Source organism: Falco naumanni, chromosome 5 (assembly GCF_017639655.2).
Source record: "Falco naumanni isolate bFalNau1 chromosome 5, bFalNau1.pat, whole genome shotgun sequence".
Taxonomy (NCBI): domain Eukaryota; kingdom Metazoa; phylum Chordata; class Aves; order Falconiformes; family Falconidae; genus Falco; species Falco naumanni.
In genome coordinates, this window is record NC_054058.1 from 966,245 (window position 1) to 986,758 (window position 20,514).

The following is a 20,514-nucleotide window of genomic DNA, read 5'->3' on the forward strand; positions in this document are numbered from 1 at the left end:
AACAAAGCAGGGCTTGGGAGAGGTGTCGTGGAAGACAAGCCATCTTGGGGCTGCCAGACTTCAGGAGGAGGAACTGGAGCGAGGGCAGCCCTCGTCTCCGTGGCAGTGTTGAGCTGGCGCGAGGTGTGGGGCCCGATGGTTTGATCTCAGCAACGAACCGGCTGAGCTCAGGAAGGTGCTCAGCGGTGAGATGGTGGTAACCAGCAGCCGAGTCCTGGGCAATCTTTAAGGCAATGTGTGGGAAAGGGCAGGGAGATGGGCACGGGGCGGGGGGATTAACGTGGACCTTCAAGTTGTGAGGATCCCTTCCCCCTTGGGCATGGAATGCCTACCCTTGACCCAGCCCCTACTCTGTGTTCCTGCGTTCAGCCTCTGCGCCCCGTTGGGTGCTGCTGTGCTGGCAGACCTGGGACCCTTGGTGCTCCTCCGCTCTGACGGGGTGGGATTTGCCGGGCTGCTGTGCAGCCGTTCCAAGGCATCGGCCTTCTCCGGCGTGGCATGGCTCTGGTGGTCTGGGGAGAGGCAGAAGAGGTTCAGTTCGAGGAGGACCTTGTGTTAAGTCTGGGAAGCAGAGGCAGGAGCCCAGCAGGGACTTTCAGAGATCGCAAACCAAAAAAGTAAGTACGAGAAGCGTATGGGGAGCCTGTCCCGAGCCTACCACGGTACGTTAACCTCTGACTTCGAAAAGCAGGAGGGTTTTTTCCCCCAAGGAACGGAAGGAACCTCCTTTGACTGCTCCAGTCCCAGGCGGCTGTTCTTCACCTGCTGCCCCGGGTTCTGCTGAAGAAGCCACCTCAGCCACTCCAGGCTGGCACTAACCCGGGCACGATGGTGCTTTTCAGTCAGTGGCTTGAGGGGCTCTGGAGGAGTATGTGAAGGCAAGGAGGAGGGCAGAGCCGTACCCCAGTGGGAGCAAGAAGCGCTGCTGCTGGTGTTTTTTGACAAGTGACTGCAAGTCGTGCTTGGGGCTCTCCCTTTCGCTGACACCCCGGTTTGATGAGAATTCGCTTGCTGATGTAGGTTATCCCATGGAGGAGCACGCAGAGAATTGCACGGAGGCAACAAACAGGTACGTGTGTGCAACCTGTGATTTACTGCTCCAGACAAGTGGCGAGGAGCTGTAAGTTGCTATTAGCAGGTGCCCGGGGGCATGTGTGGCGCCGCTCAAAGTGAGCGGCCTGGGAACAAGGAGACCAGCACAGTCAGGAAGCCCACCTCTGTTACACCACCTTGCTTCGGCATCCAGACCACACCTGCGTCTGCCTCAGCTTTTCCTACTAGTTACATCTCGGGTGCAAAGGTTTCCTGCTAAAAGCAGTTTGGGGCAAGGGGAAGGCCTGGGATGAGTCTCTTGCACCCGAGGTGTCTGTGACCCTCTGCCAGCAGGATGGAGTAAGAGCAGGTTGGACGTTCCCAACATGAAAGTCAAGCAGTGCGTATCCAACTCACCCACCTGATAGAGGCAAAATCCCTTCTCCTTCCTTCTCCCACAGCCATTACCCTCAAACAGGACCACTGCAGCAGCAAAGCAGCGCGGGTCACTGGCACTTCAGCATCCTCCCAAGGAGCAAGCGGGGCACCTGGAGTGTGACAGAGGGGCTCTGCCCTGCTCAGATTGGGGCAGGGGGGCAGAATGCGGTGGAGAGTGGCTGGAAACACTGGTAGAGAGATGGATGACATAACCTGGGATCAGAGTGTGTTAGCTATGCATGGATAGAATAGAAATGTCAGGGGATTTGTTTTATATGTTCAGTTTTCTGTATTTGAAAATGTATCATGAAAATAAGCCATTAAAGCTGGTGGGAACTTGGTCCTGAAGGGTTTTGTTGGCAGCCCTGAAGCTCTGCGCCTTTCACTGCGCTGCTTTGAGCATTGCAGAGCCACAGGGAAACGCAGCGAGCCTAGGGAAGTTTGCAAACAGTAAATGAGATGGTATCCACAGCTGTAAACCAGGGAAACTGACATTAAGTCAAGGTAGAGATGGAAAACGCATTAAATTTTTTAAAAATACTGTATATCAGTTTTTATAATGTTCCCAGTCTCACTTTCTTTAAATTGTTCTTGTCCAACAGCCGTAATATTTTCTGATGAAGTCATGGGTTGGGTTAACAAAGGCACTACAGCACCATAAAGTTAAAGGTTACAGTAGCGCGAGGTGGCTGAGCCACCCAGGAGTCTGCTCTGATTTACAATACATAAATAAGTATTAAAACAACAAAAGGGATGATACTATAAATTTTAGTTCACTGACAGATTTCAAGTAATGAGGAGAACAAGAGGCCCCAGAATATGAAATTATTCCTAGCTGTATACTAGAAACTAATGCTCATTAGTAACTTGATTAATGATCTGAGAGAAGATACTGCACCGGTGCTGATGAAGCTTTCAGAGGACCCAAGGAATGATGAAAGTGATAAAGAAGGGAAGAAGCTGAGATGTGCGGAGCAGCCCCAGACTCAGTGTGGGGTTTGTTCACAAACAGTGAGCAGTCTGGGCTGCACGGAAAGCAGCAGGATGTTCATCCAGGAGCATGAACGTAGTCTCTGCTCTTTCAAGATGGAGAATAGTTTTCTGGAAACTCTGGAGGGACTCCGGAAAGAATTAGGGGATTGGGAGATAACCAGGTGAATGGTACTTGCATAATTCTTTGCGGATGCAGGTTACGCCTGGATGCGTCAGTCTGCACTGCCCAAACAGGGAGGTAAAGCTGCTCCCCTATAGCACAGTAGTGAACCCATTGTGTGGAATCTGAATATGTGACATTAAAAAGGACACTAAAGGTTAGAATCACAGAATCACGTGGGTTGGAAAAGACCTTTAAGATCATTGATCCAACTGTTAACCCAGCACTGCCAAGGCCACCACCGAACCACGTCCCTGAGCACTGCACCTGCACGTCTTTTCAGTGCCTCCAGGGATGGTGACTCTGCCACCTCCCTGGGCACCTGCCCCAGTGCTTGACCACCTTTGGTGAAGAAATTTTTCCTGCTCCCCCACCTAACCCTCCCCTGGCGCAGCTTGAGGCCCTTTCATCTTGTCCTGTCACTTGTTCCCTGGGAGCAGAGACCGACCCCCCTGGCTGCAGCCCCCTGCCAGGCAGCTGTAGGGAGCGATCAGGTCTGCCCCGAGCCCCCTCCCCTCCAGGCTGACCCCCCCCAGCTGCCCTGCAATAGCCTTGTGCCCCAGCCCCTTCCCCAGCCCCCTCCCCAGCTCTGGACACGCTCCAGCCCCTCAGTGTCCCCCCTGCCCTAGGGGGCCCAAACTGAACACAGGATTTGAGGTGTACGGTCCCACCAGTGCAGAGTGCAGGGGGGACGGTCACTGCCCCGGTCCTGCTGGCCGCACCGTCTCTGACACAAGCCAGGATGCTGTTGGCCTTGGCCACCTGGGCACACTGGAGGCTCATGTCCAGCCGGCTGTTAACCAGACCCCCCAGCCCTTTCCTCTGGGCAGTTCCCAGCCCCCTGCCCCCGCCCGGGGGGCTGCAGCCCCAGCACAGAAGGAAGGGGCGACAGGTGCCACATGAAGCCTGGGACCACTGACCGGCCCCGCAGGACAACAGCGTGCCTGAACCCGCTCCAGCGTGGAGGCAGACAGCTCTCCAGCTCCGCAGGAAACCCGCCACTGCTGGCCATGGAAGGGCAGCCCAGTGGCGCCTCCGAGAGCCCCCCAGCACCCACTGGGGGGGCTCCAGCTCACCCTGCGCCAACCCTGGGTGGGTGCCCGAGGAGACGCTGGCCAGTGGGCACAGGGATGGGCTGCGGTGGCTCTTGGCCACATGAGCAACCAGGTGACACAGTTGTACCGGTCCCTTTGGGCTGGACAAACCTGTGACCCGCGGAGGGGGGGGGTGCTGGGGGCTGCGGAGCACGCAGGACCACAGTGTGTGTAGGCACGGCAGCTCGCTGGGGAGCCACGCATGGGTGGCGGGGAGGTGTAAGGTCCTGCAGTAAGTGCTGCTCCCACGGCACCGGCCTTGGGAGAACAACAGGATTTAAAACAGACCTCGCTGCAGGGGCCAGGTTAAAATCACTTGTTTGGTTTTGCAACATTTTTCTGCTTTCCAAAACACTCTAAAAAAATAAATAATGAAGGCTTGATATTACTTTTCAGCCCCGTCTTTAATGTAGCTGGTTTTTTCCTCCTGGAAATTTTCTATTTTAAAGACACTACTTCAAAAAATGACCCCATGGGGAAACACCACTCAGGTGATTACCGCGTCCGCAGCTCTCACACCCGACGGTTTTGTCCGGCTGGGTTTATAAATTCTGAGGGCACTTAACACAAACTACAAACTTCAGGGGGGGCGGGGGGGGGAAGGAGATACAAAAGGAGGGGTGTGGAATAAACATTACCTGCCTCCAGCTGCAGGCGCCGGAACCATCAGAGGTAGGAAGCAGAGGTACTAGCCTCGTCACAGCCATCCCTTTCTAATAAGGGAAAAGGAGAACAAAGATTGCAACAAAATAAGTACGTGAGTAAATAAAACCCAGGGCCACTGCCAAATTGCATGGGGGTATCACCCAGGAGGGCACAGGTGGGCTTGAAGGCATCAGTAACGGCACAGGGACTAAAGTCAGTGGCATGAAGCACAAGGGGGGAGGCACAGGAGCAAAAATCAAGACTTTCTTAGCTGTGAACAGGAGCATCTTCATAAGCAGCACCCAAGACAACGGAGCCAGGATCACCAGCGCCTCATGTAACCACTGCAAGGAGCTGCTGGGCACCGGGGGAGGCGGGCGCTGGCAGGGGTGTCGGGCAGCTGGAGCAGGCGATGCCCTTCTGCTGCTGCACGAGGTGCCAACCAGCCCTTTCACCCGTGCAAGAGACCACGCACGTTCGCGGCCAAGAGAGCCGAATTTGAGGCGGGTAGGAGCGTGCTGGCCCGAGGGCTGGCCGGCTGCAGAGAACTGCACGCGTGCGGGGCCGGTTGGGGTGGTTAAGCACCCCGCAGTCCGTACTGCAGGGAAATAAACTCCAGGGAGGAAGAACAGCTTCAGCTGGAGCCGCGCTGGCACGAGGGAATACAAACTGGCTGTGAATTCATTTCAGCTGGAAATTAGAAAAACTTTCTAATCACTGCAGCAGTCGGGTTCTGGGGCAGCCTGCCAAGGGGACTAGTGGGGACAATAAAATCAACCAGTTCTTGGGTGGCACTTGAGAAGCTTTTGCAAGGAATTATGAGATGGTACCAGTAAGAGATCACACTCACCCCAGGAGCATCCTCCTCCTCACTTCTGCTCCCGCCAAGCACATCATCCATCTTCCTGCATCCCAAAGCCAGTGCTAAATGCTTCTCAGGCAGATGCAGGGAAACCTGCAGGAGACAGGGAAAACGCCTCCCCAGAAACACCTTCTCTTGAGCCAAAGGGGCTGAGACTTCCCTTGTGCCTCAAAGCAGGAGGGTGCAGAGTTGCTTTTAGTAAACACACAAGTGCTACAGTGATTCTGGATGTTCTCGTTACCCACAAAAGAGGTCACAGCTCTTGAGGCCGTCTGACGTTTCAGTATCTATAGACTTCATCACAACAACAAGTATAATTGCATATTGCACAAAGATTTTTCGCAGAGGAGCTCCTTTCCCTGGCAGCGGCAGAGCCTGGCCACCAGCAGAGGCGGCAGACAAAAAACCAGCCCAGTTCCACATTGCACCGGCAGGGATGTTCCCGGAAAACTGCAGCAGCCCCAAAGAGAAACAACCAAAAGGTGGGTGGCTGAGGAACCAGTGGAGAAAGCAGGTGGTTTTTTCTGGGTATTGCAGCTAAGCGGTGACTAGTACCAGGCAAAAAGATGAGGAAAGAGGAGCCCTGCAGGTGGGAACACAGGCAGACACCGGTGGAGAGGCTGGCAAAGAGGGAAAGGGGCCGCAGATCAAAACTGAGCAGCTGCTCTGGGGCATAAAAAGGAGACAAAAAGGATGTCAGAGATCCAAGAGATGCATTTGCAGCTGCTAACATGGCTAGCGGGATTCCTCCAACTCCTCTGCCTTGCCCTGGCTGTAGTCCTGCAGAGCCAGGCCCTCAGCCCCGCGGCTGGTCCGGCCGTGGCAGGAGGCAGGCACAGCCCTCGGGGCTGCCGCTGCCAGGGAGCCCTTTCCAGGCGGCGGCAGAGCGGGACACCCCCTGGCCTGCGCCAGTTCACCCAGCACACCAGCCTGACAGGCACCCGCTTTCCACACAAAGCCTTCAGAGAGGAGCTGACCCACGGGCACGCTGGTGCGGAGGCAAAGCGTCCCCACCTGACGCTCTGGGGGACCGTGCTGCCGTGTGAGCATCCTGTAGACCTGCAAACAGAAGCCAGCCGGCCTCACCGTGACCTCTGCAGCATCCCCATGGGATGAGCATCACCTGCTCCTCAGCTGGCACCAGGGCCCCACAGGAGGACGGAGGCAGCAGGCCAGGGTGGCCCAGTTTGACAGCTACTTTGATACCCACCAGCCCATTTGTTCATCAAAAACCAATCAACTCCCCACCCCCCATCAAGTCTCATTTGGGGAACAGAGGTGAGGGCGGCCTCAGCAACCCCATTAAACAAAACGCTGCCTCCCTTTGCGGGGTCGTAAGCACCAGGACCAGCCCCACATCCCAAGGTCCCTCGGCACAAAGCACTGGAGGCTGGGGAGAACCTCGGGCAGGTCCCACGGGGTGCTCGTTACGCCTCTTCCCACTCACCGGGCACAGACGGGCACCGCTGCTGGTGGTGGGCTGCTGGCAGCACGGTGTCCAACACCCTGCCACCTTTGGGAAGGGGAGCAGCAAGCTCCCAAGAAAAAATTGTGCCCCCAGTAATGCAGTAAGAAGAATTACCATCATTAACGCCAATTCCTAATAAGAATCCATGGTTACCTCTTGGCACAGGGTGGCTGGAGGCAGCTGGCAAAAGTCAGATATTGGTGGCAGAGCCATTCAGGTCCCATCCTGCCTCCTCCCTTTTCTGAATCCAGACGTGAAAGCCTTCGTATAATACCCAAAGAGGGGATTGCAACGAATCATTGCACAAGAGCCGTTCACTTCCCGCGGTAGGGCTGGCAGGTCTCCTGCTCCTAAAGCTGGGACTAACGCCTCTCCACATCCTCTCTCTAACAATCCCCGAAACCTCACTCGCTTGCCAGGGCTTAGGGTGTCGCATGTCCAGGAACTTCTGTCCTGCTCCACTCAGGGTCTGTTTTCTCAGTCTTTTCTTTGGGAAAAAAACGGGGTTCAAACACAAAGACATTTAAAATTAAAATGAAAACTTACAATAATAATGTTCAGTACTTATCTCACTTTTGCCACCTTCAAAGCGATTTACAAATGTTAACCAATTAATTAGTCTTCACATCCTCTCCGGCTGAAATTCAGAGTCACGGCTGAAGTGAGCAGGAAAATAAAAAGCGCCGTTTTCAGGTGAAGGGCAAAGGGAAACTTACACTCCTGCCCTTTGTTTGCCAGCCAGAAAGGCAATTTGCAGCAATATTTCCATTCTGCACTGCACACCTCTCATTTATTTTTCAGTCATTTCAAAGGTCTGGAGTAATTTCGTACACTGCCTTCTGCTTCCTTTCTCTTAATGGAGGTCTGCAAAGGTGTTCCCTTTGAGAAGGAAACAGAATGGAAGACTTTCAGGGCTGTGCAGACGCCTCAATCAAATACGTCGAATCCCAAACTCTTCTGAAACCCACACCACCAGCAGCCTCGAGAGGGGCACGCAGGGAAACGGGCGGGGGGAGCCAGGGCTGCGGCTGCGCTTGGCGAGCGCCACTACCGGGGAGCGGAGCCGAGCCCCGGCGCGGGGACCAGCCACGGCACAAGGGCGCAGGCAGACGGGCACCAGCTGCGATTTAGCCATGAGGGGCCAAGCCTGGGGCTCCAGTACAGCCTTGGGTCAGCGTGGCGAGGCCCCCCCGGACCCCACACTGGTCCACGCTCCGGCTGCTGTTACCCGTGCGTGGGTGGTTGTGCTCACGAGGCCGATGGCAGCGTGCGTAGGGAGCGCAGGCGACGCTCCTGGCCGAGAGCCGCGCACATGGGAGCGTGAGATGTGGCCAGCGCAGGCTCCCGGCGCGGGCTCAGGGATGCTTCCAGCTCCGCTCCTGGGAGCTGCAGCCTGGATTGAAACTGTGGATTCAGGGTGTTTAAAAAGACCCTTCATACCTAATAACCACAGCACAGTTAAAGAGAGCAAAGCCCAAGAGGTTGGAGAGGAGACACTTGGGACAAGGAGCTGGTTTGGGCTGCTCAGCGAGACCCCTGCGGGGCACGGAGCTCCTCCTCCACTATCGCTAACTTCAGCTCTCCCCGCAGGTGCCACCGCTCCAGCCCAGCTCCTGCTGGACCTCGGCCAGGCACTCGGGCACACACCTCGTACAGCTGCTCAGCTCCATCCCCAGCTCGTTCTTCTGGCTCCTTCGCATCACACGCAGCGTCTCTTCCAAAGGGTGTGGGGTGCCAGACGTTCAGCAGGTCCCACCTCCCCTGCTGGCACCTGGGTCCCGGGCTGCCCTCCCCAGGGAGCGGGAATCTGGTGCACGTGGACGTTCTTGCTTCCCCCAGTCGCAAACGCAGTGAGCGGAGCACATCGACTTTCCTCACTGGGAGGAACAGAAGGTGGTGACGTGATGCCGAGGAAGGCTCAAGGCAATTCAAAGAAAAGCTGGAAGCGTTGTCACAAACCCTCCGCTATGGAAAACAGGACCCGTCAAGTAGTCTCCTTAGTGCTGCGAATTAGTCGGAGGGTTCGGAGCCCTCCGGGTGGGCTGGGACGACCCTGGTGCAGCTGCCCCACCACGCGCCCCTGCAGCCAGATTTGCACCTCTGGGCTTGTCCTGCCTCTCCTACTTGGCACTTCTGTGCCCGACGACCACAGCCAAGGGGCTTTACGCCTCAGGGCACAGAATGGGGGAAAGGTATGGGGCTGCCCCAGCTCTTGGAGACCCCAGCTGGTGACAGCAGCCCCCCAGGACAGCCAGCTGGTGTGCCCTGCCCTGTCACCTTACACCCAGGGAAGGAAGCTGCTGGGAATTTTTATGCGTTCACGGGTCTGGGCAACAGAGCTCCCACTGAAAGGTAGTGCTGTGTTACAGCAGCCCAGAATGAGTGCAACAGCAATACTGCACAAACCAGCACTTTGTGGTGTTTGAGTACTGAGGTGGCATCACACATTGCTACCACCGTAACACGCACGGTCTCCCCTCCCTTCCCCACCCCTGAATGAGCCTTGCTCCCACCTACGCGCCTCAGCTCCAGCTCTCGCCTGCCTGCACGAGGAGCTGACCCAGCAGAACACTCACTCAGGCCAGTGAATCGGAACAGCCTCCACGCAGACAGAGAGCGCGGCTTTCCCCTGTTGGATTAACTTCTCAGCGGTTTGCTCAGGCACAGAAACCCAGGCTCAGGGAATCCCATTTCAGCATTGGCACAGAGGGGCAGAACCGAGCCAGGGTAGGAGGCACAGCGTCAACTTACATTTACATCAGCGGACACTGTCGCGTGTGGAACAGCAGTGCGACTCTTGCATCCCTCTGACTCTGCTTCAAGCCCATCTCGAGGATACATCCCCTGCAGCATCTGATGGGGTTTTTTTCTGGGCATCAAACAGGAGTCTATTTCATTAAAAGTTTGTTTTTTTCTTTTTTTCAATCAGACTCATCTGCCAACTCTGCCTCATCACCCAAGAATGGCTTCAGCAGCACCTACACTACAAAAACTCACACAGACGGGCGTCAACTGTGTTACTTTCAACTCTGCCAGACAAGTCCCCACATCACGTTCCATTTTGTCCAGAATCACTGGGCACATAGTACTGACACACACCTCTCCCTCAGTCTCTGTGCCTTCCTCTGAGATTACCTGAAAAAAACCTCTTTTGAATGTTCCAGATGAAAATCAATCACACAAGAAACTCTTTAAATAAGATTTATGATTCATTCCTGCTTTGCGGACTCTTGTCCCCATAGAGCTACTGTGGCACTACCCTCTGGAAAGGAAAGTGAGTATTTTGAGGATATTCCACCCAGAAATGGGACAGAGGCTCTCAGTATCAAGACTTATTTTGGAACATCCAGAATCTGTATATGAGAAAAAGAGACACCACCACAGGAGCACCAGTTTGTATAGATATGTCCATAGATCTGTATTTTTATTGTTTTATATATATTTATAATATATTTATATATTTTTAAAATAATCCCTTCAAAATCTACCCTCCCACCTAGTAAAACAAAGATTAAACAATCAAAGATGGCAGCTGCATCCTGGAGCAAAGTATCCCAGGGGTCACATAGAGCCAAAATGATTGCTGAGCACACTCTTTCCAAGGTTCTGTGACGCCCTGTGGGCGCAGAGGTGATGGACACAGTTTTATGGCTCTTTAAATTGACCTGTCAAAAAGACAGGGACAGAGAGAGAGAGAGAAAAACACACGGCCGTGGCGATGGGGGCTTGAATGGTAGGGGAAGCAGCAACACATACAGCTGGAAGCTTAAGAGTGTGAAATGCTGGGACGGAAAGGAGGGAGACACTGTCTGGAAAGTTAGTAAGAAAGGTAGGAAAGAGAAGAAACATGCAGGAGAATTAGTTGGCAAGATGGATCTCACAGAAGAGCTCAGAAGCATCACACTTGGGACCCTTGCTACCCCTCCATCCCCTAAATCTCCTCCTCTCACCCTCCCAGATGTGAAGGGAGATCCAACTAGTTTGATTTAGACCAAATCTTCGCGCTGCCCCGGAGCCTGTAGAGAGAGGTGAAAAAAAAAAAAAAATAAAAAAAAAGGAAGAAAAAATTAAGAGTGGAAACTCAAGCTGATCTCCAACTTTCTTTTCTAAACGCACACAAGGAAGAGCAGCTGTTCTTTGCTAGAGAACAGAAGGAAGGCTTATGAACTCTGCTTCAGATCAAGGCCCACAAAGATTTCCCCTCAACACGGCAGGAGAAAAGCTCAGGCGGGGCTGCATCTCTGACCAACCCTTGTGCAGGGTCAGCACCCTCACCGCTCCGAAACAGAGAGCTCCCCTCAGTGCACCTCCCGCACACACCCACAGCACGGCTCTGTCCGTTTGTCCCCATTCCTCACCCTTTGGCTTTGGAAGTTTTCTTGCTCGCCTGGCGCTGGTTGGTGCCAGGGGCCGGCTCCCTGAGCTCTGTTAGGTGCTGTTCTGGGTCTTGGGATGTGGCTGCTGCAGCGGCTGCTGTCGTCACTTTTATTGTCTTCTTCAGGTTTGCCACCTGCAACAGTGGAAAAGCAAGAAGCAAGGAATTTCCCGAGGTTTTTAGCTTGGTTTGGTTGGATTTTTAAGTTTGTTTCATTGCTTGGCTGGTTTTTTTTAAAGCAAGCCTTGGAGTTAAAAGCTGCAAGCTCAGGTCAAACAAAGAGCCAACTGCTGTCCAGACCCCTGCACTACAGAGCAGCATTAAGCTGATTTAGGGCTCTTCTGCAGGCACAACCCCCTGCGGGGTCTGGCCTAGGAAAAAGGTAATGCCTCACTCGAGCAAAGACCGTACCAACCGTGGGGTACTGTTTCCAGTCGCTTTAAAGTTAAGGGGCACCGGCTGCCTCCTCCTCGGCCCACTCACCTCGCTCTCTATCTGCTGCTTAAGTGCAAGCTGTTGCTCTTTATGTTGGTTGGCCCGGCTAACCTGTTCTTCAATGCCTGACAAGACAACCTCGCAGCCGTGGCACCTGGAGAGAAGACGCAGAACTGAAGGCCAGGTAATTTACAGAGCACAGAATGAAATGTGAACGATGACAGATTTCAATTCTAGAGGCCAGGAGGACTAGAAGGCGACAGCTACACAAGGCAGGAAAGACACAGGAGCAGTTCAATGTAATAACGCAGCAACGTTATTACCTGGGAGGGGGACAAATACAGTGACATTAGGTTAGGAACTACAGATATATGCTCAGGAAGCCTCCAGCCAGCAGCCAGGACTGTGCAAAGGTTGCTGCAGTCTCATCCCTGCTCCAGCAACAAACAGGAGAATGTGGAAAACTATTTTTGGAAAATTACTTTCCGTTGGAGTATGGGAAAGGGGATCAAGAAAGCCACCTCACAACACTACCCCCAGCGACACACAGAGGATCTGGGGAAGCCACCAGCCACTCCTGCAACCTTTTTTGGGTGTTAGTATCGGGGGCTTCCTCCTCACCACTCCTGCAATGTGCGGGTGATGGTGCTTAGCTCCTCCCTCCGGATGTCCCTCCCAATGCTGTAATCCACCTCCAGGCGCTGGTTCCGCTGATCCAAGCTCCCTCGCAGCACATCTGCGTACACCGCCTCAATCACGAGGTCCTCCAGTTGCCGAACGTTCTTCAGCTGTAACTGCTCCAGCAGCACGGAGTAGGGGATGCACTGTGGAAACAGGAGGGTAACTAGCATCAGGCAACCCCAGCGAAAGGAGTATGCCGGGGAGGAAAACAGGGGCACTACCTTGATCTTGGCAGCCAGAGTGACGACCGACAGGTGCCTCAGTTTGTTCTTCTGAGCCTCTGTCAAGGGAGGGAGGTTTGCTGCTTCAGCTGTTGTCAGGGGAAAGAACCGGCTGTAAGAATTCATGCCTCATTTTCCATTTCCCAGCCCCGCATCGGTGCACCTACGCCATCCCTGTTCCTTAAAGCACCTGCACGCCAATCTTGTCTCGCCAAGCTATCCCCGTTAACTCTCTGCTCAAATGTCCCTTTCAGGGCAGCCTCCCCCCCCCGGCCTCAACCCACCCCCGGGCTGTCTCCTGCCTCATTTCCGCAGCCCGGCCGGCCACAGCGGCCGTCCGCACCCGGCCCCTCGCCCCTCGCCCGCCTGTGCCACGGGCTCTGGGCGCTGCCGCGGCTGGCACGGGGGCAGCCCGCCACCGCCCGCGGCCCCAGGCCCGGCCCGCAGCGGGGGCACCGGTGGGGCCGCGTCGTGCGGGGGGAAGGGCCCGGGCCCCGCCTCACCCAGGTAGTCCGCGTAGGTGCCGTAGGCGAAGATGGTCAGGAGGCGGAACACGGGGGAGAACTCGCTGTCGGCCAGCTGCGGGGACACAGCGTCAGGCCCCGCTGCCCTCCGCCAGGCCTCCCGGCCGGGGGGCGCCGCGGGGCCGGGCGGGCCGCGCTCACCTCCCGCACGGCGGGCATGTCCAGCAGCTCCCCGAACACGTAGATACCCGGGGCCTCCAGCACCTGGTGGATGAGGCTGGCGAGGGCGGCGCCGCGGGCCGCCTTGGCCAGCAGCAGGAACTGCTCCTGGCTCTGCCCCGTCACCTTCCCCTCAGCCGCCATGGCGCTGCCGCCGTCCCCCGCGGGGCTCCGCGCCCCGCCGCGCCGCCCCTCCCGTAGGCCCCGGCCTCGCCGCCGGCAGCCACCGGAGCCGGCTCAGCCGCCTCCTCGCCCCGCCACGGCTCCTCTGTGGTATCGCCGGCATAGAACGGCCACTTCCGGGTGCCGCGCCGCCCCGCCCTGCCGCCCTGCGCCCGCCTCCTACTGGGGGAGGCCGCCGCAAAGCCCGCCCCCGCCGCTTTCCCATTGGTCGGCCACAGAGCCGAGCTGCGGGTCGCTCCCGCCGCAAGTGCGCCCCCCGCCGGCTCGGAGGGGCGCCGCCTGCCGGAGCCGCGTCTGTCGGGCTCACCGGGCCGCCGCCCGGGCTGGCCCTGGCCCCTCCGGCCCCTCCCGGCCCCTCCCGGCCCCGGGGTCCGGCGGGCACAGGCCCACGCCGGGTGCCCGCTGCCGCCCCGCCCCGTGGGGCCCGAGGCGCGGCCCGGCCCGAGGCGGCAGGAGAGGCCCGGGCAGGGGGCCCGTCTGCCGAGGCGCGGCTGGGGGCGTCGCACCGCGCTCCCGCGGGGCCCGGACAGCGCCGCTGCCCACGGAGCCGCTCCCCGCGGCCCCGGCATGGTGGAGCTCGGGGCCCGGGGCCTCAAGGGGCAGCAGGCCCGTCCGGGCTGGGCCTGGGCCGTGCAGGGACTGGGCTGCGGGGGGGTTATATGGGGTGCGGGGGGCTGCCTGTGGTGCAGGGGCTGGGCTGTGTGTTGTTCCCGGGGGTGCGGGGGCTCCCTGGGGTACGGGGGGTTCCCTGGGGTGCAGGGGGTCCAGGGGTGCAGGTGTTCTCTGGAGTGCAGCCTCCACCTGGCCTGCGGTGGCCACAGGCACCAGCCAGCCATTATCTCTTGCTCTGCACCAGCTTCATTCCCCGCCCGCTCGCGGCTCCTCGCCACCCATCGCCCGTCAAACCCCCCCCCGAGCCGCCCAGTTGTACCAAAATGTGTCCCAACAGGCTGCAGCTGGCGTCACGGCCACAGCGCCACCTGAATGTACGTGTATTTATGGGTCTTCCTGTACATTCTGGTGAAAATCTGCTCTTCATCACTACAATAAGTACATTAAAATAACTGATGAGGAAACAGATACACTGCTATATGCACAGTATTTTTCATATTTCAATGATAATATTCTATAAGTACCATGCCCGAATTAAAAGAGATGCATAGCCTACCGTGTGCGTGCCTACACATCACTCTCATCTTTGCTCTGCTTTCTCACCATTAAGATCTCACTATTTGGGGCAGTGGTTTGGGGATATGTAAATGTAAAAGATCTTATGTTGCAAAGCACTGTACTTATGTATTTAAACTGTGCATTTCTTAAATCCCTGCATGCACCCCCTCCTCTACTGCATCAATTTTTACAAAAAAAGCTCTTTACTATCTGCTGAATCATTAACCATCACACTTGTCAAGAAATGCATCCCTGATGCAGGCAGGGTATGGCCATAAAAAGATAGTTTAAACACTCTACAAGGATAGAAATGTTTATGGTGTGCTTTAAGTATCTCTTCATGGGCAAATGAGTTAGTGTAATGCGATCAGGAGGCATCACTGAGGGCACGCTTCCCTGTGCTAGGTGAAAGAGCTGTTTTTGCAATGATTGGAATAAAAAGTGAGGGTCATTTTGGACAAAAAAACAACCAACTCTTCATAGCTCTTCTTGTCTTGTGTAAATCGTGTGGTAGGCAGAGGTGAGCTGTGAGGGGGACGGGAAGGACAGCAGTCAGCAAACGCTAATTTCAGTGACCAGTATTAAGCTGTTTGGCCAAGAATTTCCAGTCCAGCACCAATGTCCTCATGGCTGGCTCCTTTAGAAATCAGCGATGATTTTCTGTGAAAGCAAAGGAGGCAACAAAATGGTGGGAGCCCAGTATAGTCTGTGCAGGCAACATGGTATTAAATTAGCGTATTAAAATCTTGGTGCTGCCAGGGCAAGTTTGTGCTCCGACACGTGATTGCCAGCAAGAGAACCTGTATTCAGCTTGATCAGTTCAGCACATATTAAAGGCAGCTGATTGTGCTTTGATGGACTTCTGTGAGTGTAATATCTTGAACTCTTCATCTGGGTAAAGTCTAAGTTTGTTAAGGTTTTACTTGCCAGTATCAACGACCCTTCCCTCATCACTTGCTTTGACTCTAGTTCTTCTCACACAGCTGCTGGTGCTGAGTCATGGACAAGGCTCCTTTGGGGTACTGTACTGCTCCAAACACAATTTTAGAGCTAGAAAATACAACCTGTGGCTGCCTTGGGGAGTTAGATCATTGTGTCTCCCTGTGAGAAGTTGCTCCAAGCTCATTCAAATGGCCCATATGTACCATCCTACCCCTTCCCGGGGTCCCTTCAGTCCCTGAGGCCCCTTCAGCGCTTGGTCTCTGCACTGAAGCTACTGACAGAAGGGAGAGGTGTGGCAAGCGATGGTCAGTGTGGAAAACTGAACTTCTAACATTGATGGTCGTGCCACGGGAATTAGGTGGGCATCACTCAGAAGTAATTCCAGACAGAAGGAGCAAAGCAGCTCAGTGCCTGGGCCAGGGAGGCAAAGAGGGGCCCTAGCAGGGGAAGGTACCCAGCCTTGTTCTGGCAGAGCATGGTTTTGTTTGTGTGCTCTGATGCCCCCTGAGCTTTGGGATGTCTCAGGTTCATTTGCCTCAAAAATCTGGAGCAGAACCAAGAGGCTTCTCTGGTCAGCTGCCGTTGGTATGTACCCGTGTACCCGAACCCACCTGCTCAGGGCATCGCCAGCAGCTGTCCTGCCCCAGCTCCTCGGGAGCGCGGTGGTAAGGAGCATCTCCTGCACTCTGTCGGGCAAAATGTCACCGAGACGCGTTTTACCCAACAGGTGCATCTTCAGGACAGGCTGAAGATCATGGTGGCCCAGGGAAGCAGGGAAAGGTTATCAGCCTGTGTTCTCGAGCTGGCGACATCTGGGCTTCTCCATATATCAGGATTAAGGGAGAAGCGGGGCTTGTAAGGTTGGGTCAGAGCTGTGAAGGCAGGTTACAGGGAGGTATTAACATGAGGACTATCTCCTTCCTACTTTTCCCTCTCTGTTTCTGTATTTAAGTCTCATCCACCGTAGCCTTACACCTGCTCTATTCACTTACACCACCGCCCAGTGCATTCAAATCAGGTTCAAACGTAACCCTGCTGATTTGTAGTGTTCTATTACTCTCTTCCCCACCCCCTCACCAGCTTCTTCCATCTTGGTTTTATCTCCCTATCGATCTGCTTCTCTCACACTCCCTGACATGCTTGCTGCCTTTCATTATTAGTCAGATAAAGCCAGGCAGCCCGAGCATCCCAGCTACGCGGTGCGCTCTGTCCTCCTCCTCTGCTCCGACTCCTGGGTCCCGCGCCCTGTGCTGGCTCCCCGCCGTTTGTCTGCTCCTTCTGCATCCCACATGGAGCTAAAACAAGGGCAAAGACCAGAAAGTCCTTTGAATGAATGGGATCCTGAGCTCTCCAAATGAGAAGATCGTCATCTTCCTAAAATAGGCAAACTCTCGTGAGAGCGCGTCATGGGAACACCCCTGCAACCTAGCAAAGCCTTTGCCTCGTCCCTAGGTCAAGCTGCTGGCTGTTGAGATTAAATTCCAGGCTCCCAGAGTCATTAGCTCTCATGCTTCCACTTCGTTCACAAAGCAAACGCCTATCTTTACGGTCACAGGGAAACTGTGAAATGTGATTTTCATGTAACCTAAAGAGTCTCAAGTAGGAGGCGAAGAGTGCAGGCAAAAGCAAGTCTTTACAACATTCCATAATATTAAGATAAATCTCATGACACGGGGAGGTTCTGCGTTGTTATTTCTGAATGTCTGCAATTTCTAATCCTTGCTGTAACCACCCCTCGCATCATCCTTCTCTTCTGATCTCACTCTGATCTTCCCAGAAAGAAACCTCCATGCTCTTTGCACTGTAGATCCACCTTCTTCCCTATGCGCTCGCTGTCCCACTTTAAAGCCCGTAGAGCCGTACTGGCTCATTCTAGGTTGTTTCTCTCTTCACCACCGCAGAATCCAAATAACTTGTCAAAACACTGATGATATTTTTTCCCCAGTCCTCTTCCAAACATAGCTAGGGTCACATCTTCTGAGACTATTTTTCATAACTGTGTGTAGCACAGACTCCGAGACAAAAAACACTGTAAGGACAAAGGAGGCTGGGGTGCATCGCTCAGGTACCAACATGATCCAGAAGGTTTTTAACCCTGTAACGTGTGCTGCCCTAACGCACACAGGGTCATAAGACCTCTACCTTGGTGCACCTAAAGGCACCTGACAGCAGCTGCTTACAGGAGTTTAAAAGAGGGTAACTGGACTGTAACTCTCCCTCCGACCCGCGCTCGCAGCCCGCAGGATTTTGCAGACCAGGAATCAGCTTCCAGACAGGCCTCCAGTTGTGATTCAAAGACTCCAGAAGAGAGAGAGGATCTTGCACTTCACTTGGTAGCTTGTTTCCGTGATTAATCACTCTCCAGTGGCTGGCTCTTGTTATTCTCTGCCAAAATACCTGGTAGACTTTTCCCCAGGAAGGAAGCGATACTGCAAGCAAGTCATGTCTCGTTCTGCTTTTTGATACATTAAACAGGTTGACCTCTTTAAATTACTGAGATATCCAGCCTTCGGATCACCTTTGATTCAAAGTTATTTTTAAAATATGGAGCATGAAGCGGTGCAGTTTTCCAGCATGGGACTTACCCAGATACAGGGAGAGGCTTGATCATCCCCGCACTGCTCTTCCTTCCTTCTGTCTTTGCACAGCCAGGGATCACTTAGATCCATTGCTGCAGCCTGGCCTCAGGTGGGCTTTTCTGCCAGTTAGGATCACTAAATCCTTTTCAGATCACCTCTTTTCAGGGTGGGAAATTGTTCTCTGTAGATACGGACATTTTTTCTGCTCACGGCCGTACAATTTGCTCTCGACTATCTGAGGAGACGTTTTATGAGAATGACCACCTTACCGAGTGCAGTAGGTCATTCTGTGCTGGTCCTATCCTCATTATTTTTAACACTCCAGCAATATTTGTGTCCTCAGTAAATCGTGTCAGAATGAACTGTACCTGCTCACCAAGCACTGAATAAAATGGTGAGTCATACCTGACCCAGGACTCGTTCCTGGGCATCCATGTAAGGAACACTGCTGCTCCATGGTGGGTTTTCAGGGATGAGCTCCTTGGCGTCTGCAGGCCATTAAATGGAGTTAACCAGCCCACTTAACCTCCTGCATTGCATAACGCTACTTTTTTCTCATCAGCATGCTTTCAGATATTAATGCTACCAGAAGCCTGGATAGATCTAAGCCATCATCTTTTCCAAACAAATCTGTAGTCACATCAAAGACCGGCAAGAACAAAACAAGTTTCTGCAGCAAGATTGGTTTCCTCCAAATCAGGCTGATTGGCATTAACTGGAGAATCTCGTATCAGCTCTTTTCTGCTTTGCCTAGAAAGTTTCAGGTCTTCTGTTCGCTCTTTTCAAATATTGGCAGGGCACAGCTCTCTGCCAGTCTTCTGGGATGTCTCTGATATGCCAGAGCTTATTAACCAGTTGCTTGGTGAGCAGCGGGGCCGAGGAAACTGGGTTCTCGATGGACTTGTTTCCTATATATTCTATACTTCCCACTACCACACCTTCAACTGGGGTATCTCAATGACACCCTTTCCACTGTTGGCCACATCTGAGTTCTTTCCTCTTGGTCTACAGCCTGTGTCGCCGGGCTTCTCCTCCACCGATCTCTAACATACGCAGCTTTCCCAGTATTTTCTGCTTAATTATTTTGGCTTGCTGGCTGCGCTGCTCCGACCTGTGGGGTGCTGCCTGGCAACATGGCTATGGATTCTCTTCCAGTGCAGGCACCGACAGCGTCTCTCTCCTCTGTCAGGCTGACAGTTTTCATACAACTTCTTGGTGCTTATTTACCTTTTTAGACTCTGGTTCTTGTGTCCAACCCGTGGCGACTAACAGAGACCAAGTTCTGCAGATAGCAGGGCAACACATGGGTCTCTCTGCCCTTCAGAACCAATGCTAAGAGCAGCAGGAGCGGGCCACTTGGCCCCAGGACTCTTGGGTGTAGGTGATCTGCATGTGGTGATTTAGAAGTGACTCCGCCAGACAGAAATAGCAGCCTCATATCCTTCCCAGGTGTGGCTGGGCAGGGAGGTACTTCATGGTCCTCATATGCTGACTCCTCATTTGAATCCTGGGCAGAGATAATTTTTACATCTCCGTCTTCTTTCCATCACCACATCACTCTCACATTAACATTTTCAGTGTAATACTTTATACTAGACGTCACGCTCATATCCTCCTTCCGCAGCTACCCAACTGCTCCCCTGTCAGCCCACCTGGTTCCACCTCTCCCCTCAAGTTTCCCTGCAATTTTACATTTACATCACTCTGTGCCCAGCCCATCCGGAGTACCTCCTGTTGCCACCCTGCTTCTCTAAACCTATGCTCCGAAACAAGCAAGCCATTCCCTTTGTAGCACGTACGAGGGATATGAGTGCCATCAGCCCTTGTGCCCCCTGTTCTGTCACCTCGATGGCTTTCCTGACCCCCTCCCACCATCTCCCAGGGTTTCCTTGGTCCCTGCATCCTCGTTCTCTCTCATCTCTCTGGCTTCTTTGACTTCCTTCTGTAGTTTTGCTCGTCAGGGGATTTTCAGTGTTTGCATCATTTGGATTTTCACCCTTTAACTGACCTTTCCCTGGTTGAAATTTCTCATCTGTTTTGTGCTTCCCAATTATACTAAACACATTTGTCAGGACTTGAAAAGGTCAGAAAGAGCCCGCATGGCTGATGTAGCCCCTTCCAGAGCCTTCTACCCTCTGCTACTCCCAGGTGAGAAAGCAGGAGGAGAAGCACAGAAGGCAAGGCAAGAGGAATGCCGCCTCATGCCGCACCGCCACATCCCCGGCCGTGTCTGTACAGGTGGTTTCTTGGGATGCACGTGCGAGAGCTTGCTGAGCGAGCTCTGCGCACATCATTTGTACAAGTCCCGGGAGGGCTGGAGATGAAAAGGCTGTAGAATGTGACAGAAGCCTGGATAATCTCTGACATAAAGCCTCGTGTACATGAAGAGGACAAAAGCTGGGGGGCTCAGCCATGTGCGTGCCTGTTGACACACCATGGCACCGTGTCTCACACAGACCCAGATAGCGACGTGACATGACATTCCCCCACCCCGCCAGCACCGTGCTCCCAGGCCCCAACCTCCCAGCGACCATATGCCTTAACACAACTGCA

The 20,514-nt window shown here is 54.2% G+C and overlaps 1 protein-coding gene across 2 annotated transcripts; it reads right to left on the bottom strand.

Moving 5' to 3' along the window:
• Nucleotides 1–9,693: 9,693 nt before the first annotated feature.
• Nucleotides 9,694–13,370, bottom strand: COPS7A (COP9 signalosome subunit 7A). Of its 2 annotated transcripts, XM_040593899.1 has the most exons (8): nt 13,070–13,370; nt 12,908–12,983; nt 12,405–12,493; nt 12,124–12,326; nt 11,551–11,656; nt 11,051–11,202; nt 10,643–10,708; nt 9,694–9,827 (listed from the first exon to the last, which is right to left on the bottom strand). In XM_040593899.1, the coding sequence occupies exons 1-7, from the start codon at nt 13,229–13,231 to the stop codon at nt 10,669–10,671; spliced, it is 828 nt and encodes a 275-aa protein (XP_040449833.1). In that variant the 5' UTR covers nt 13,232–13,370; the 3' UTR covers nt 9,694–9,827; nt 10,643–10,668. The 2 variants fall into 2 exon arrangements, with proteins under 2 accessions (XP_040449833.1, XP_040449832.1); XM_040593898.1 differs by lacking the exon at nt 9,694–9,827 and having other exon boundaries at nt 10,100–10,708; nt 13,070–13,369.
• Between the last annotated feature and the right edge of the window lie 7,144 nt (nt 13,371–20,514).